Here is a 15,659-nt window from a genome sequence, read left to right as displayed (position 1 = left end):
ATGATCAAATGCATATGAACCTATTAAAGCATTCAGACGCATCGAAATAGTCTCGTACATTGTTTTAAATTAGCTTCTGTCCACTAAAAATGAGAAATGCAATTTTCATACTGACTTGTTGCCCTTGGAACATTTTTTACCATAATACAGAGGGATGTGAGATCTTTTCATTGTCAACAGAAAACAGAACCTCTTCCTGAAAGAGATGAAAATGTGGTTTGCAGATGAATCTTTCTGCCCCGCTGCTGTGGAGCTGAAAGACAGAGCCCTACCCACTACCAGTCAAATGTTTTAAATAATTAAGGTTTTTTACATTTTATGAAAGAAGTCTTTTCTGCTCACCGAGGCTGTATTTATTTGACCAAAGATACAGTAAAAAAGTACTACTGTGAAATATTGTTACAATATTGTTACAATTTAAAATAACTGTCTATGTACTTTTTTTTACTTTTATTTAACCAGGCAAGTTAATTAAAAACAAGTTCTTATTTTCAATAACAGCCTGACAGGAGGATTAATATCTCCTGAGAAACATACAAACATATATTACAAAACATATAACACATAAAAAAGGAATAAAATCTCAGTTAAAACATTTACACTATTACATATGCTAGTACATATGCTATTAATATTTATATGATGATTTTTTTATATGGCATTATAAGCAGCAACCATGTACAGTATGTTAACAATATTGTATGTATGCAATGGATAAAAGCATCTGCTAAATGAATAAATGTAAATGTATACAAAAATCTGTATGTTTATATGTTTTTGTAATATTTTAAATACATGTCCGTCTTTCTGTACTGCTTTACATGTACTTACAGTTTTTAGGATGGCTGTACATGTGCATGTCTTAAAATCTATTACAGATATCTTAAAAATACATATTTATATAGGTTAGAGATATATGTTATTTATTTCCATTTCTAATAGATTTCATGTGTTTACTTCATATGACAATGTAGTTCATATATGGAAATTTAATATATGTACATATTACATTTGGACTTCAGAATTTTCACCAGAATTTATTAATGCTTGTTTGAACTTGACGTAGATTAACTGGCCTGGTATTTCTGGCATGCAGAGTTTTGAATTTGGCTGACATTCATACTGAGAAAAAGTTTCTTCTATTCTCAGAATTAGTCTTCAAATAAGCTACTTCAGACAAACTGTTTACCAAAAAAAAAAGGCATCTCTACTCCGTCTGCAAACAGTAACTCAAATATGTTTCCTTAAATGATTGCTGATGTCATAAAATGTATGCTATAGAATAGATTGTATTTAAGCGTTGAGTTGACCAGAGGGGAATGTGTATGATGGGAATTTGTGTGCAACTGTCAATATTTGCATATTTGTAAGTAAGCTGTTTATTGGGTGCATGTCAGATGTGTAAACTTGTCAAAGGCTGTTTTACTGTTCCAGTCATGGATCGTGCTGGACTCAATTCGGTAGGAATGTAACGAATCACTCAACTCACAATGAGATACGATTCACAATACTGGTTTCACGATACGATTTTATCATGATTTTTTGAACAAAATCAAAATTTAAGACAAATTCTAAATGAAAATGCTGTCAAAATGCTGAACCTTTCTTTGTGAAATTGAAATATATTTTATATCAAATAACAAAAATTTCAAAACAAATCCTAAATCAAATAAATATATAAATTAATAGTACAAATCAAAAGAAATGTTTTCATATAAACATAGGCTTTGCCTATGCTCTTTCCAAGCTTGGATTTATTTATTTATTTAAGAAATTTCAGCATGTCCACATTTTACATCAGAAAATAGACCTAGTATAGAAAAAGCATTTAAAGCAAAAACAGAATGGTCCAACTTTAACTTTGTGAAATTATGCTACATAAAAGCACACAGGCTGAATGAGATGCAGATTCACTCTCTGCCAGCAGGTGGCGCTTATGGAACAGCAGAGATACAGCGTTTCTTTGGTTACCACTGTAAACAAAGCAGCGCTGCGCTTATAAGAACTACTTTAATATGCATTATACAGAGACAAGATGAAAGAAAATACCATCGAAACTCTACTGAAGACAGTTAGTTCTCTTCAGAGATGCATTCATATAAACCCACACCCAACGGTATCGCGATTCGTTTAACATCTCAACCGACTTGAATCGTCACATTTTCATCGATTTTCAACCGGCTCGGGGTGCATCATTACATCCCTACAATTCAGACAGGATTTGCTTTTAGTAAAACAGTGGATCATTTGCTTTGGTATTTTGGCATTTTTGGAATTAAAATCACTTTTTTTTTCACAGACCTTTCGACCAATCAGCAGCGGCTATAGCCCCACTCCCAAGAGTCCATCCCCCAAGAGTCCCATCACAGCCACTGTGCCCTACAATAACGGCAACTCCAGACCTACGTACAACAATCCAGCAGGCCTGTATTCACACAATAACGGAAATGGTGCCCTACCGAAGCAGATGGCAGGCCTCAGCCTGGGCTCCCCTCACAGGTGAGCCATTTCACAGCTTTTCACACATGCACAGGAATAAAGCATTTTTCTTTGGAATAACAATTAGACAAAGCACGCTAGGTAAATTAGGTCAGTTCTGTACACCGCTAACTTCTAGCCAGCACAAACCACACTGCTCTTGCAACGGCCAGAAACTGATATTTATGATCCTCACAAGGCTGTGATTTATCAAGGAAGCAATTTTGAGCATCTTTCCCATGTTGGAAATCTACAGCACAGGTCCTGTCTTCACTCAGAGCACTACACAACAATAAACACTTCAGACTGAAAGATATTACAGCTCTTCATGCCTATTGTTATGAAAAAAATGAGTTCATGTTAGAACTGGATTGTGAGTGAAGAGTCTTCAGGGAACATTTGCTGCACTGATATTTGCAAAACACCCTTGAGTTTTCTGAAGCACTATGTTAGTTAAGGGTGATAGAGAAGCATTTGGTTGCTTGCAAATCCCACTGTTTACTCTGAAGATGACAAATCCACTGTTTATGAATTCCTTCTGTACTTAAGGTAGAAGTTGTCATAACACTGATCACTCTCATGGAAACTTCCAACAGGAAAATCCTGCTGTGTACTTGGAAAAAAACCTCAGTACCTTCAAAGGTCTTAATGCATACTCATTCTTTATTATTAGGGTAATTCTTGTTAAAGTTAATTGTTGCGTTGATTGTAACTTTTAGCTATTGTTATTTATTGATTTCTGCAATTGTATCAGTTCATTAAGACAAACTAAAATTCATCAGATCTGTTGATAATAGATTAATTGATAATTGATTGTGCTGTTATTTTCTAATTATGAAGCATGTCATTTCTGGGAGTAACATCAGGGAAATTACTTTTAAAGGAATATTTCAAAAGTCCTAACAGGTGGAAAGTGATACCAGAAATATTTCCTCGAACCCTGAAAGTAGTAAAACTATTTGTAAGTCACTTCTATTTTCACATAATTGTGATATTGTGATAAAAAAGTAATAAATATGATTTACAACTTTAACAATTGCAAGTTTAGTACAGTATGCAGCTTTACTGTGTTTACACATTTGACTGGTAGAACTAATGTGTTGAGAATTTTTAAACCAATTACATTGGCTTCCATTCCTTCAGCTTTTATAAATAGCTTGATGCACTGAGAAAGTGTTTGAAAACATATGGCAATAGCAGATGTTTCTGGAAGAGAAAGAGATCTGGATGTGTTTTCCTCTCAGTTTCAGCCCTGAACTGCCAGTGAATTCATCAGGCAACCCCAACGGTTTCGACACGCAGTCAGACGTCTACAGGATGCTTCAGGACTATGAGGAACCTGTGTCAGCTCCCAAACAATCTGGCTCCTTCAAATACCTGCAGGGAATCCTGGAAGCTGAGGATGGGGGTCAGTTTTACTTTGATTTATTTCTCTCTCAAAATGTATGTCGAAATTGTTATTTACTGGTATTGTCCTATGTAGTCTTTTTTCTGAGTATGCGATTTTAAAAATGGATATATCATATGTTTTTCTGTAGTTCTATCAGTTGTACCTTTAAGTCTAAATAACTTGCATTTTTCTACTCATGTGAAATAAATTAATATTTGCACTTCCAAATATTCAAACATTAATAAACATTCTGCTAGAAAGAATGTCATGCAGGTTTAGAATAACATGAGGGTAAATAGTGAGAGAATTATTTATTCATTATTTACAGTGGGGCAAATAAGTATTTGATACACTGCCGATTTTTCAAGTTTTCCCACTTACAAAGAATGGAGAGATCTGTAATTTTCATCGTAGGTACACCTCAACTGTGAGAGACAGAATAAAAAAAAAAAATCCAGAAAATAACATTGTATGATTTTTTTATAATTAATTTCCATTTTATTGCATGAAATAAGTATTTGATACAATAGAAAAATATAACTTAATATTTGGTACAGAAACCTTTGTTTACAATTACAGAGGTCAGACGCTTCCTGTAGTTCTTGACCAGGTTTGCACACACTGCAGCAGGGATTTTGGCCCACTCCTCCATACAGGTGTTCTCCAGATCTTTCAGGTTTTGGGGCTGTCGCTGGGCAACATGGAGTTTCAGCTCCCTCCATAGATTTTCTATTGGGTTCAGGTCTGGAGACTGGCTAGGCCACTCCAGGACCTTGAAATGCTTCTTATGTGACTCCACTGTGATGTGTCCCTGTCTCTCTCTCTCTCACACGCACGCACACGCACACACACGCAAACACACGATGCGCAAAACTCCGCATTTGAACAGTCAATAGCAAATACTTAAACTAATAACAAAACAGTAGCTGATTCAGAAGCGCCAGATTGTCATAGAAAAAAAAGAATTACCTCCTCTCCTAACGGTCGTCCATAAAATGCATTGCTGTTCTGTTGTAAGTCATCTTAAAGATTCCTAAATGCATCTACTTCCGGAAGGCCAAATAAAGTGCTTTTGCTTTCGCCTAGAAACACACAGCGTCTCCCTGACATGCTGCTTCAACACTAACTGCGGTTACTGAAACCACGCCGTCTTTCTTTGCGTGCACATTTGGGCTGCATTATGCTAATATTTCCACATAGTGAGGTAGATATGGGGGGGCGTGTTAGAACGAGCCGTTTTAGGGGGGGCGTGGCAGAGTCTTAACTTTGATAAAGAATATCTCTTTGGTTTTGAGACTTTAGTCTTTGCAACTTCAGGGATCTTATCTATGCACAATCAGCTTGTAACACTCCAAAGAGAAAGGAAAACTTGAAATCGCATCATATGACCCCTTTAATTCCTTTGAAGGATTTGGGTTTCTGATATTAGAATTACAAGGATTTTGGATCCAAGTTTTTGCAGCTTATTTGGATTTTAATTTTTTTGGACTGATCATAGTAAACTGAAACATTTTAATTCAAAAGTCCAAACATCACTCTAAAGTATGGGCCGTTCATGAGTGAAATCTCAGATTGACTGAATGATGAGTTGCCTGCATGCTTGCAATGTTAAGCACTGTATATCTGTATATCTTAATTGTAAATAGTCCTTGCAATTTGTCCATCTATATCGAAAGTGAAAATGTTATCCAATGTGGCACACAGTTTTACTAGCTGTTTGCACCAGCGCAATACGGTTTTTGAGGTTTAAATCTGCTGTCAGGATTTTACTAAAGACATTAGCGAAAAAGCATGGACTGAAGTTTTTTGCAGCTGACCTTGTAAATATGCATTTGTCAGAGTTTCCCTTTGAGACACAACATTTATGGGAGGAGAGGATTTAAATGCATGCAATCTGATTTACAGTAGTCAGTTTTTGCACCATTATTTAACACCCCAAAAAAGCTTTGTCTTTACCCATTTTGTGCCCGTGTTGTTAGTAGATTACCTGCACCTGATTGTCATCGGCTCTGCTTGTTTGTGCTGCTCTTGGTAAATTGCATTGGTTATTATGGAAATGACCTGGCTGCATCTGTGTTCATTTGAGCATTGTCAGTAAATCTTCCGCAAAACTTTCTGTTTTAATGTCATTGTGGTCTCATGCTAATTTATTATTTTTAGTAAATCTGGCTCTTAATGTTTAATATACATTTATGTGGAGTAGGGCTGCAACAACTAATCGATAAAATCGATTATTATCGATTATGAAAATCATCGACAACGATTCTCATTATCGATTAATCGGGTCTGCCCACAGTGCACGTCCAACGGAGTTTACATACTTGTCCAACTTCAGCTGGTCGCGTCAAATTAAAGCACTGAATTACTTCTTTCTATGGACAAAATGCATCTAAAATAGTGGAGGAAACAGAATGAGATGCTGCAGGAGAGTTACGTGATCCAAGCTACCCAAAACACGAGAACTCTTTATTTTAAGCTTTAAGCTAATGCATTAGCGTAATGGCTTGCCCTGTCAGGCGCTTTAACAGATGCGTGTGCATCCTCAGCGCAAAAAAAACTTTCAGTTAACGGTCATATCTTTATGTATAAATGTCACAAATTCACGCGAGCATTTCCATTTTTGCATAAAGGTTCGTCCTGAGTGGAGCAGGATTTTGGAACATTGAGATTGAACAGTGGTCAACGCTGCAGAAACAGAAATATATATACATTGGCTTTTTTGGGGGGCCAGATCACTCTGTAGTCTCTTGCAGGCTAAAAAGCCCACAAAATGATGTTCTTTATGTCATATAAGCCCAGAAATGTGTTTTATCTAAGCCTGATCCCGTAGAGAGGCTCCTAGACTGTGCTATACTTACACTTTGCACTCTCTCGCACACTGAATTAAAGCCCCGTGGAGCCACAGGGCTCAGAGATCAAGTGTTTAAGTGAGTAATTAGTGGTATTCGTTGACGGGTTTGGAGTTGTAACCTGTCCAAGCAGTCGTTGGGAATAATACAGAGTTAATGATCTCACTTTGGCACAGCAACAGTCAGATGACGGAGGCGGAAACCATTGTAACATTTATCCGTCAGATTTTTCTCGGATGTTTCCTGATCCAGCAGCAGGGTGGTTTTCTCCACTGAGCTCATGCTACACCGGCACTGGTTTTAGACTCGGCTTGAAACGGAGAAGATAGGAGGAGGCCTTGGCAGCTGTGCTCCATACTTGGCCCAAGCCGTGCCCTGAAGCTAACACACACCCGCGATTTTCAGCTACGCCTGCATGGAGATTAGCATCTGACCTGGGACTGAAGTGTGAAGGACATTCATTTCCAGCCATCTCTTGTTCCAGGGACAGCTGCTGAGTGCACATTTTGAGTTATTTCTCACTTTTTAAAGCAATAGTTCACCCAGAAAAGAGAATTGTTCAAAATTTGTTATCTGAAGAGTGAATTTGTATGTGAATTAATGGAGCAGCATAATTGGAGACAGTGTTGGGGAAAGTTACTTTTAAAAGTATTGCCTTACAATATTGCATTACTTAGTTTCTTTTTATGGGAAGTAATTATTATGTTACATTTGCATGACTTTTTCTCGTCTGGCCTGGGCTTGCTTGTTTGTTTTTAATATAAAAAAGTTCTATTTTTGGCAAATGTAAAAAACCCTTTCACACCAAAAGTGAAATGAATGAGCCACAGGCTGAAGGAATTAAATCCATAAAGGATTTTTGTGTTAACATTTAATTACTGCAGGTTTGTTTCATATTCTGAGTTTGCGTCTCACTGTTTTTATTCATTCTGAAGAATACTGAATCGGTTTTTGTGCGAGTGAGATGAGTAAATGCATGTTCACATTTAGTCTAGAACTACAGTAACATGTTCACACAGCTCACACAACGCTCTGCACTTCTGATTTCTCTCAACATGGGACATGAGAGCTGTCAGTCAATGCATGGGGAAACAAAGTAATGACAGTACATATCTGAAAAAGTAACTTAGATATGTTCTTGTAAGTTAAAAAGTAATGCATTACTTTACTAGTTACTTGGAAAAAGTAATCTGATTACGTAACTCATGTTACTTGTAATGCTTTACCCCAGCACTGTAATTTAATACACACAGTGGAGAGACAAAGTTAGTGGAGACATTTTAGGAGAAAGGAAGAGCAACAATTAACTTAGTCCAGTAATGCATCTAATTTTGCAATTTTCTTTGAATGTGTCAAACTAACAAATCATTATCTGCTATAGGTAAATAATTACAGAGAGCAGTAAAAAGCGTTTATGATTATGATAATGAATTAAAATAATATGAACAAATATCATATCAAACAGCATAACGGACTATTTTTGGACAGATAAAATAACTGAAAGTGAATCGCATCGGAATACTTTTACTGTTCATTTGACATGAATTATACTGTATTTCTACATGGTCTAAATTTCTGCATTAAAATTTCCCACCGGCTTTTTAACAAATCACACAACCTCCACTGCTCTGTCATTGAAGAAACATAACAGTCAACTTGTGACCTGATAGCCAATTGCATTACAGCCTTGACTTCACTGAATTGCTCTCAGAGTTATGCGACAGACAACCACTGTTTGCGGGCACCAAAGAAATGAGAAGTGTCATACAGTGAAACCAACCTGTTGCAAAATTGTCCATTACTCTTCATACAGTATAAAACAGCTTTATTTCTTTTTTCATTGTAAACTCAAAAACAGATAGTTTAATGGCAAACATGTTGAAGATTAGTCAGCAGACTAAGAGTTGATTCATTAAGCTGGTTCCACCACCGACATCCATTCAAAACAACTGTCAAAATACCCATGACTACTTAGTCAAATTACAGCCCATAAGATCCTCCCATAGGTGTTCATTGACATGCCTGCCATAGCATGTCATTTGTATTTGCTTTGTTGCTTATATCATCAGTGCTTCATCAGCTGAGCGTTTAGTTATATTAAATCATGACTGTTTTACAGAGTTAATTATGAAAATGAAATATTAAACACAGTTCTGTCGTGACAACTCTCGGAGGGATTGGCATGGTAATATACATGACAATGTTAATGTATTTGGTCTTGGCGGAAAAGATCTGCTATGCTGCTGCTGCAAGTCCCGAGACTTGCTACTGCCAATACATCCACAACATGCTGCTGTGAGCATGTAAGAAATACTGCTGCTGCAAATATAACCCCCATATAGCATACATGAATCACCTCATAGCATCTATACAGGTGGAGCTGGGGAAGGTGGAGGGTTCTGAAACAAGCTGCAACTGCTACCGCAAGCACTTGTCATATATTTGAATGTTGAGCAGCGAGCTCATTGGCTACCGATACAGGAGAGAACCAATCAGCTGTGCCATGTGATAATGACGTCATTAGGTCAGATTGAGTTAGACCTATCGGACTGCGCCATCTAGAGTTTCATGCCAGTACTCTGTATTTCATATTTCCTTAAAGTTTATGCTGCCCCATTATGAGGAAACGAGTTTCAATTATCATTTGAATTTTGTTTAAAATTTTCAAAAAATGCAACTTCTTCAAAGGGGTCCTATCATGCTTTTTCACTTTTTCAACCTTCCTGTCTTAGTTGAATAGTTGATTACTTTCTGTATATGAGCATATCAAATTCTGTGCACTTGACTTGAGCTTATTTTCCTTGCAGGGGTCTCACCCGTGGACAGACATGGGGTCAGAGGCTTGCGTTCCCCTGTCAAATCCCCAGTGCCAAAGCTGGGCAGCCCCATTACGGCTCCTCTGGCACCCATCCCCGGCTTACAGAAGCTGCCGCAGTGCACACGCTGCGCAAACGGCATTGTGTAAGTGGGACGTTGTGCTTCTTATCGTTTTATTTAAATACATAGAGAAAAGCCCCCAAATGAACATTTAGTAAGACATTAGAGAGTATTGCATAGACATAGCAAATGACTTTGGAAGCCCATGTGTTTGTTTCCATATCTTTTATACACGAGCCTACAAGCTTTAACTTGCTGTCAATGAAAGACTTTAACAATAGTGGCACGTTCATTGAGTATGTAATTGTTAATGAATCCGGAGCTGCTGCAGCATGTGTTCCTCCCGCTGCACAGGTGATCCAGATATTACTGTAAGTCACTCTACCGCTGTTGCCACTTTCCCACAGTTCCACTAAAACTGAGTAAACAGTGAGGTCATATGATAAGGAAGTTCCACAGAAGAGTGAAACAATGTGTCCATTGTAAATGCTGTTGACAGATATTATAGCTTTCAAATATGCGACTGTTCATTGAGATTAATAAAAGGAAGTGGATTCCCAGCTAATAAAAAAAAATGTATGTTCTGAAAACAAGTTCTAAAATGTTCTCTGAACATGCAAAACGTCCAGTTTTGGAAATGTTTTAGAAACGTTTAAGTGAACTTTAAGAGAACATTACATTTCATTTTTTGCAACATTATGGGAATATTTGGTATTGGGTACATTATGGGTAACATTTCAAAAAAACACATTTCAGAAATGTTCCATGAACAATGTATAAATAATGGTTTTGTGCTGACGTTTATAGAACATCATTAAAGACCAGATAACTTTGAACGAACGTTCCATTAACGTTACTGCACAAACATTTGTTCATAATGTGCAGGAGAACCTTGTACTTTCCCTGATAGCTGGGTTAGTGATATGGGTTCAATCAGCCGTCAGGTTCACATAATTTTATGAGCTATTTTTACCATAATTTTTTTTCGTATTCTTTTGCATTTTCCATTAATTTCCTATGTTGGTCATTTTTTACCAAGTTCATCCCATTCTGAAAAAAAAAATCCATTTATTTCCCATATCCGTCATTTTTGACCATGACAGTGTGACTTTTTATTTTTTGACCCTTTAACATATCCGAATTATGTCCATGATTTTTTTTTGTATATTCACATAGCTAATGCAACAAAAGTTACCAAGTATAATTTCATTCCGATGAAGCTACAAAAAATTTAAATGTCAAAATGTAAAATGTTTCGGTCAAAAGTGACTGTAGTCGACCAGGGGATTTTAAAGGGATAGTTCACCCAAAAATAAAAATTCTATCATTAATTACTCACCCTCATGTCGTTTCAAACCCATAGACCTTCGTTCATCCTCGGAACACAAATGAAGATATTTTTGATGGAATCTGAGAGCTCTCTGGCACTGTATAGACAGCAACGCAACTGAAATGTTCCCAAGTCTAGAGAAGTAGCAAGGAGATCTGTAAAATAATCCATGTGACATCAGGGGTTTACATCCAGCTGATATTCTCCAAAATGGCACTACAGGGTGACGGGGACGAGATGGATTGTTGAATAAAGTCGTTTGGGTGAACTAACCCTTTAAGGCTAAAATATCCAATTGTGAGTCAATAGCCATGTCTTAAAACTGTAGAAAGTTCTGTGGTTGCTTAGCTAGATAAACAAATAATATTTGAGACCTTCTTAGGAATTGCTCTTTTGATAATTTCTTTCTTCTTCCTCAATAAAATGTTCATGCTTCTAAAGCACCAGGAAGACTGCTAGTGAACAGCATGATCATGCTGCACCTTCTGCGAGACTAGCATCAAACATGGAAATGTATGGTCATTTCAGCGGGGTCACTAGTTTTGAAACGTCGGAAAGATCCGCTGGGAGATCCAGAAGCATGCATACAGAAGCAGATCTCTCTTGTGCTGAGTCAGAGAGTGCTGGCAGCACACTTCTCAAGACCAAGTTTGGACAAAACTGTGGAAGGCAGATGTGGAGAGGGCTGGGATGGAGTACGGTTCAGAATAAGAGCAGAAAAATAGAAGCAGTTATCTGAAGATCTTCCTTTGCAACATGGCTAAAAATAAACCAAAAGCCTTGTGTGTTGTAAAAACCATCAGCAATCGTTATACAACCATCAGAAGAACTCCTGAAGGCCAGCTCCAAGTTACTCCATATCTGTGCCAAGACTACAACAACTAGTCAGGAATATAGTGAATTATGAGCATATACCAGAACATTTCATAGGTCTCAAACATGCTTAATAATGTGTTCTGGCATGTAATATAATAGTAACTGCAATAGTAGAATTTATCATACAAGACAAGAAGCAAACAGGATTTGACGAGAAAGTATTTAAGAGTTAAAGAGTATTTCCTTGCTTTAATGTAGTGTCATGGAAAAGGAAACGCCATTGAATTTTTTTCATTATTCATTTTAACAACTGGTACCTGACATAGTACTGGAAATCCAGCACAGTGATCTCTATATTTAATCATTTTTACTAAATCTTTTTCACAACGAATGACTGGAAATCTCTGAAATTTGTTGGTGAAAAGAGAGGGAACTTCGTCTAAAGCGGCCAAAGGCACAGTCATTGAGTTTTTCTCTTTCTTTACTGTATTTGTGTGTGACAAAATGGCAAACATATAGCAGAGCAAACCGCGGTATAATTAGTGGTTTCACAGAATCCAACATCCAGCGGCTTCTCAAAACAGCTCATAAGATGTCATCGTCTTACTAAACAAAGTTCCCAAAGTGTGCTAAAGGAGGTCATTAGAGGCAATAGGAGGGAAACCCCTGCTCTCCCAAGCTATAATAAAAACAATAAATGTTCTTTCATGTATAGTCAGAATAACCAGCCAGACACCCGGGTTGCCAAGTGCACGGTTTCCCTGCAGAACTTTTAAACTCGGTTTTTGTTTCACAGATCGCATCGAAATGTTTGCATGAACATATACACGCTTCCCAGTGTATGGTTTTGCAAACAGAGGGACTGTGTGTGTGCTTTGAGAAAGTGTAGGGTTTTGTTCTGTTTGGGCTTCAAATAGTAAATGAAGGGCCACATAGTGAAGTCTCAGCCGAACCTTTGGCTGAATGTCTGACGCACAAGACACAAAATGGCAAACACTTAAAGGTCCCCTGAAATGCTTAGAAACACGCAGCGTTACTCTGTGTGTTGACGTCATTTGAACTGAAACAGGAAGACAGGGCGGGACATATAAAGCAGCCCCGCCCCTTTTTAAAATAGCCAATAGCGTTCGTTTATATCACAGCTTGGGCTAGAGCCGTTCAGAGCCGTTGAGATCCGTAAAGCCGCATTTGACATGGTATGCCAACCACAATCTCATCCATATTGCTATAAAATATAGCATTCTGTGTAGAATTCAAACTGCTCCGATACATTTTGTAGTCTGCGCCGACTCGCGCGTGTGATCCGCTCCGTGCTATCGTGTCTCTGGACCGGAGCAGAGTGTGTGTGCTAAAAGTGCTACCGTCAGACCCGGAGATCGGCTGAATGGATTCGAAAATGCTAAAACTCAACTGTTTAACTCTAGGGGAGTTGGAAAATGAGCCTATTTTCAAAAATAGTGGAGTGTTCCTTTAAGGGACACGTGATCCAAGTTAATCGTTGCGCTTTCTCCAGTAGTAAGTAATATAGACCCTCTCATCTCCCTATAGTACAACAATCTCTGTCTCTGGGACCTGGACACCAGTGGCAGGATCTTTCAGAATGAACTTGACAGGGAGCTCTGGGTGCTTAACTAACTTAACTAAAACTAAAAGTTTCGCAGAATGCAAATACTACCACCCTAAGCCAGATGCAAGGCTGGCGCTCTTCAACATGACCTACAGGGGACCCTGAAACACAATTACAAGTTGTACAAATTAGACACAATTCAGAAACATGCTTTGTTACAGCAGGTACGGCTGCATTATTTAAAATTTTATATATATGCACCTAAAATAATTCCTTTATACATATTCCTTATACGTATACACCTAAAATAATATATGGCCGCCGCCTTGGTTTTCTCTCCCCCGTCTCCTCAGGGTTGCTGAGCCCGGTCTCGTGAAAATTGGTATAAATAGTACATCAAATAAAAACGAAAACTCATGGTATTGATACTCAAAAATGGACTTTGGCGTGTATATGATACGCATGTGTTTGGCGTGCATATAATACGCCGTTTTCATGTGCATATATGAAATTTGTTGGCGTGCATATGATACGCAGTTTTCACGTACATATGATACGCATCTACCCCACAACCCTAAACCTATCGCGTAGCATATACACGCCAAAGTCCATTTTTGCGTATCAATACCACGAGTTTACTATTTATTTTATACGCACTTTCATGGGATTGGGTTGGGTTGCCAGGTCTGCGTAGCAAAATTAGCCCAATGGCCAATCAAAAATAGCCGAGACCTTATTCCAAATACAGAAACTCAAAATATGCAATTGCCATAAGGCTCCCTACCAGAGGCCCTCCTTCACAATACTGTTAAAGGGTTAGTTCACCCAAAAAATGAAAATTCAGTCATTAATTACTCACCCTCATGTTGTTCCAAACCTGTAAGACCTTTGTTCATCTTCAGAACACAAATTTAAATATTTTTGATAAAACAAAAAAACGTCATGATACGCGCTCCATAATGGCGGCATGTAGTTGCATACAGGTGAAGAGGAGAAGAATTGTTGAATGAAGTCGTTATTGTTGTTTTCTTTGTGCACAAATATATTCTCGTAGCTTCGTAAAATTACAGTTGAACCCCTGATGTTGCATGGACTATTTTACCGATGCCCTTGCTACGTTTCTGGACCTTGATCATGGTAGTTACCTTGCCGTCTATGGGAGGGTCAGAGAGCTCTCAGAATTCATCAAAAATATCTTAATTTGTGTTCCAAAGATGAACGAAGGTCTTACGGGTTTGGAACGACACGAGGGTGAGTAATTAATGACAGAATTTTCATTTTGGGGTGAACTAACCCTTTAAGTTTTATCATTGTAAGAATATAATAGTTGAATATGGAATACTAGGATATAGTCATGCTATATGTTAAACCATTAACCCAAAGCAACAGTTTAAAATTAGCCCAACCCTGTCTCCTTCTCGCCTCCCTGAGACACTACTGCAGGCGTCTCGTCAGGGCGAGGATGGAGCGCCGCCGTGTGGTCGACGGGTGTCAATGTTGTACGAGAAATGACCCCGTTTACACGCTCGCCTCTCAACGAGGTCACTGTCCCATAATCAACTCGATGAAATGCTCTATATATATATATATGGCTGTTTAACTCTGTAATGCACTGCAGCTGTAGACACTCAACAGAACATGTATGATCTTCATATTCAATAGGAGGTAAAAAGTAACTGCAAGCTCAGAGAAGCACTGCTACTTATTAGAAAAGCTCTAGCATCATACATCTGCAGATGCCACATGGTTGAAATTATATAAAAATAAAAAATAAATAAAGACTGCAGGGAAAAAACAGCTACAGCAGCTAATTTCTTTATTTTAATTCAGATGAAAAGTAGGCATCTTAAAGCTTGTTATATTAGATCAGGGGTGCCCAAACTGGGTCCTGGAGGGCCGGTGTCCTGAAGAGTTTAGCTCCGACCCTAATTAAACACACCTGAAGCAGCTAATCAAGCTCTTACTAATCATACTAGAAACTTGAGGGCAGGTGTGTTGAGGCAGCTAGAGCTAAACTCTGCAGGACACCGGCCCTCCAGCACAGTTTGGGCACCCCTGTATTAGATGGACCTTTGTCAGGACGTATAAAAATCTGCAGAATAAGCACTGCTGTCATGCGTTCTCGATTACTTTTCAACTGAATAACAGTCAATCAAGAAAGTCTAATCTTGCTAACAAAAGACAAGCAGAAAGAGAATTAAAACAGCAGGAAGCGGTTTCCAGTTCTGTCGGTTTGAAGCAGAAATCGACGAGGATGTCCAGTACACAGGCCTACAACTATTTCTGAAATCCCAGCTTTCAGTTCTCCTCAGTGAAGGCGATATCTAGTTCAGTACAAGCCCTTTCAAACGA

At 38.1% G+C, this 15,659-nt stretch overlaps 1 protein-coding gene across 1 annotated transcript; it reads left to right on the top strand.

Moving 5' to 3' along the window:
- The first annotated feature begins 1,436 nt into the window (after positions 1–1,436).
- LOC107581970 (PDZ and LIM domain protein 4-like) lies at positions 1,437–9,903 on the top strand. The gene is made up of 4 exons (XM_016267667.1): positions 1,437–1,460; positions 2,300–2,499; positions 3,723–3,886; positions 9,525–9,903. The coding sequence occupies exons 1-4, from the start codon at positions 1,437–1,439 to the stop codon at positions 9,680–9,682; spliced, it is 546 nt and encodes a 181-aa protein (XP_016123153.1). The 3' UTR covers positions 9,683–9,903.
- The last annotated feature ends 5,756 nt before the right edge of the window (positions 9,904–15,659 follow it).

This window comes from Sinocyclocheilus grahami, unplaced genomic scaffold, assembly GCF_001515645.1.
Source record: "Sinocyclocheilus grahami isolate Dianchi unplaced genomic scaffold, SAMN03320097.WGS_v1.1 scaffold39.1, whole genome shotgun sequence".
In the NCBI taxonomy this organism is placed as follows: Eukaryota; Metazoa; Chordata; class Actinopteri; order Cypriniformes; family Cyprinidae; genus Sinocyclocheilus; species Sinocyclocheilus grahami.
The sequence above is the reverse complement of the archived record's forward strand: the minus strand, read 5'-3'. Positions and strand labels throughout refer to the sequence as shown.

Excerpts from the sequence above, each read along its gene's own strand:
- LOC107581970 (XM_016267667.1), top strand. The coding sequence starts at position 1,437 with ATGGATCGTGCTGGACTCAATTCG. Across the intron at positions 1,461-2,299 it reads ATCGTGCTGGACTCAATTCG|ACCTTTCGACCAATCAGCAG; the intron begins GTAGGAATGTAA and ends TTTTTTTCACAG. Across the intron at positions 2,500-3,722 it reads AGCCTGGGCTCCCCTCACAG|TTTCAGCCCTGAACTGCCAG; the intron begins GTGAGCCATTTC and ends TTTTCCTCTCAG.